Source organism: Rhea americana, unplaced genomic scaffold (genome assembly GCF_003343005.1).
Source record: "Rhea americana isolate MKP2758 unplaced genomic scaffold, rheAme1 scaffold_192, whole genome shotgun sequence".
In the NCBI taxonomy this organism is placed as follows: Eukaryota; Metazoa; Chordata; class Aves; order Rheiformes; family Rheidae; genus Rhea; species Rhea americana.
Genome location: NW_028186061.1, coordinates 1721934 through 1725116, shown reverse-complemented (window position 1 = coordinate 1725116; position 3183 = coordinate 1721934). Strand labels below are relative to the sequence as shown.

General features: G+C 68.6%; 1 protein-coding gene across 1 annotated transcript in view; it reads right to left on the bottom strand.

The window, feature by feature from the left end:
- Positions 1-2086, bottom strand: part of NBEAL2 (neurobeachin like 2) — a 26938-nt gene extending 24852 nt beyond the window's left edge. Inside the window, exons 1-6 of the mRNA XM_085302770.1 lie at positions 1859-2086; positions 1629-1717; positions 1381-1545; positions 887-968; positions 673-791; positions 486-588 (exon numbers count right to left, since the gene is read on the bottom strand). Of these exons, the coding sequence (XP_085158896.1) occupies positions 486-588; positions 673-791; positions 887-968; positions 1381-1545; positions 1629-1717; positions 1859-2086 (786 nt within the window). The remainder of the gene's footprint in view (positions 1-485; positions 589-672; positions 792-886; positions 969-1380; positions 1546-1628; positions 1718-1858) is intronic.
- Between the last annotated feature and the right edge of the window lie 1097 nt (positions 2087-3183).

The window sequence follows — 3183 nt, the reverse complement described above, 5'->3', positions numbered from 1 at the left end:
CCTGGGCCATACACCTGCACCTGGGGCCATACACCTGCACCTGGGGCCATATACCTGCTCCTGGGCCATATACCTGCCCCTGGGTCATATACCTGCCCCTGGGCCACATACCTGCCCGGGGCCACATACCTGCCCCTGGGGCCATATACCTGCCCCTGGGGCCATATACCTGCCCCTGGGGCCACATACCTGCCCCGGGGCCACATACCTGCCCCTGGGGCCATATACCTGCCCCTGGGGCCACATACCTGCCCCAGGGCCATATACCTGCCCCGGGGCCATATACTTGCCCCTGGGGCCACATACCTGCCCCGGGACCACATACCTGCCCCTGGGGCCATATACCTGCCCCGGGGCCACATACCTGCCCCTGGGGCCACATACCTGCCCCCGGGGCCACATACCTGCCCCGGGCCCCCCCAGCCGCCCCAGGTCCTGCCTGCAGGAGCAGAAACCCCACCCGGAACGGGCACCGCCGCGCAAACCGCCCCGCGCCGGCACCCACCTTGGAAGAAGGCATCGAAGTCGGGGGGCAGCGCGGCCGGGGCGAACTTGTACTTGCTCTTCTCCGTGCCGCTGACCACTTCCCTGGCAGCAGAGGAGCGGCGGGGCGGGCCGTGAGCGGGGCGCCGGCGGTGCCGGCGGGCCCCGGCGCCCCGCCGCCGCTCTCACCCGCTCAGCTGCCGCCTCCACGTCTGGTAGGGGTCCAGCAGGCACTCGCAGAGGTGCAGCCCGTAGACCATGACGTCCTCCAGCGGCGGCCCGGCGCCGCGCTCCGGGGCGCTTTGCAGCTGCGGAAAACGGGGGAAAATAATAATAATAAAACCAAAGCACGGCTGAAACGCGCGCCGGGAGCACCGGCGGCCGGGTTTCGGCGGCGGCTCACCTTGTGCGTGCAGGCGCGCAGCAGGCCGAGCACCTCCGGGACCAAGCCGGGCGTCTTGTCGCTCTGGACGTTTTCGAGATTCCTGAGAGGCGGAAAAACGGGAAAAGCGGGAAGGGGCGAGCGCGGCAAAAGCGAACCACCGCCGAGGCTTTCCCGGCGCGGCGGCTCCCGTCGGGAAAAGGCGCCGAAAATCGCGTCTCCGTTCTCCGTCCTCCTGGCTCCTGCCAAAGAGGAGGAAAATCCCGMGGGCCGCAGCGGAGCCGGACGGTTTCCAAACCGGCCCTTTTCCGGGGCTAAATACAAAGGCGGCGCTGGGAAGGGGACGAGCCCCGGTTCGGCGGCGCGAGCGGGGGCGTCCGGCCCGGCCCGTTCCCCGAGAGCCCCCGCGGCGCGGAGGCGATCCGCGGGAAGCGCCTGGGATGGGGGTGGTGGGAAATCCCAGGCCCCGGAGGAGGAAGGTGGTGGTGGTGGTGGTGGTGGTGGAGACGTCCTACCTGGAGATGATGATGAAGAACTTGAGGAGGAGGAGGGCCTGGGCCAGGGGGGCGGCGAGCGGCTCGGCGCCCCGCACCCGGGCGGCGCACTGGCCCAGCTGCTGGCTCAGCGCCCGCAGCACGTCGGCCGGCAGCAGCGGGATCTCCGACGCCGAGTCCTCGGGCCTGCCGGCGGGAGCGGCGCCCGGTGAGAGCCGCGGCGTCCCCCACCCCGTCTCCGTCCCACGTCCCCCTCCCCTCCGGCTCACCTCCGGGGCTCCAGCGAGTGCACGCCGATGACCTTCTCGAAGCTCGTCACGAAGGCCTCCAGCCACTGCTGCAGGTAGCCCAGGTCCTTCTGCAAGGGCAGCGCCAGGTGGCCCTGAGCCCCCGTTTCAGGGTCCTCCACCGCCACCTCCACCGCCACCACCACCTCCTCCACCTCCACCACCTTCTCCACCACCACCTCCTCCTCCACCACCACCACCATCACCATCACCACCACCTCCTCCTCCTCCATCACCACCGCCTCCACCTCCTCCATCACCACCGCCTCCACCACCAACACCACCACTGCCTCCACCTCCACCTTCACCTCCTCCTCCTCCTCCACCACCTCCACCTCCACCACCTGGGGACAGTACTCAGGGCGCGGAGGCGGTGGCCAATCGGAGTGTCCCTCCCCTCCCCGCCCAGCTGCCAGCCAACGGGCATGCAGAGCATCCATCCTGCCTTGCACCACCAGCCAACCAGCATCAAGCATCCTCTTTCACCCTCACCCCCAGTCCYGAGGCGGTGGCCAATCAGCAGCCAGGGCAGCCCGCCGCCTGGGCGGCCCCCAGCCAATCGGCGCACAGAGAATCCTGCCCCCTACAGGCGGGTGATGGCCAATCAGCAATGAGTGTGGCACAACTGTGCCTCCCCCCCCAGCTGCTGACCAATCAGCACCTAGCAACAGACCAGCACCCAAAAAACTGGCCAATCAGCACGCAGAGCGGTCCAACCTCCCTCCTCTAGGAAGCTGCTGGCCGATCAGCATGCAGAGTGGCCCAATGCCTGGGACACTGACCAATCAGCACCTAGAATAGCCCAACCCCCTGAAGTTCCTGACCAATCAGCCCCCAGAGCAGCCCAAGCCCCTGGAGCTGCTGACCAATCAGCACCCAGAGCAGCTCACCCTTTCCCACCCCCCCCCTTGGAGCTGCTGACCAATCAGCACTCAGAGTGGCTCAACTCCACCCCTGGAACTCTCGACCAATCAGCACCCAGAGTGGCCTAACCCTCTGGAGCTCTCGACCAATCAGCACTCAGAGCACCTGCCCCACAAACAAGCCCCAGCCAATCAGCAGCCAGCGTGCCGGCCGGCCGGGGACCCCCGGGCGCCAGCACCCAGCCCCGTTTCACAACCGCGAGGCCGTGCGGGTTGTGCAACACCGTGATTCACACCCGGCCTCCGCCGCGCACGCACAGCCGCACCGCCCTGTGCGCCCCACGCAGCACCCCGGGGCAACCCACATCCCCCCACGGCACCCCGGGGCCACCCATATCCCCCATGCAGCACCCCGGGGCGACCCACATCCCCCGTGCAGCACCCCGGGGCCACTTGTGTCCCCCACGCAGCACCTCGAGGTGACCCACGTTCCCCCCTGCAGCATCCTGGGGCCACCTGCGTCCCCCAAGCAGCACCCTGAGGTGACCCACATCTCCCTTGCAGCACCCTGGGGTGACCCATGTCCCCCATACGGCATGCTAGGGCCACCTGTGTCCCCTGCGCAGCACCCCGAGGTGACCCACGTCCCCCATGCAGCACCCTGGGGCCACCTG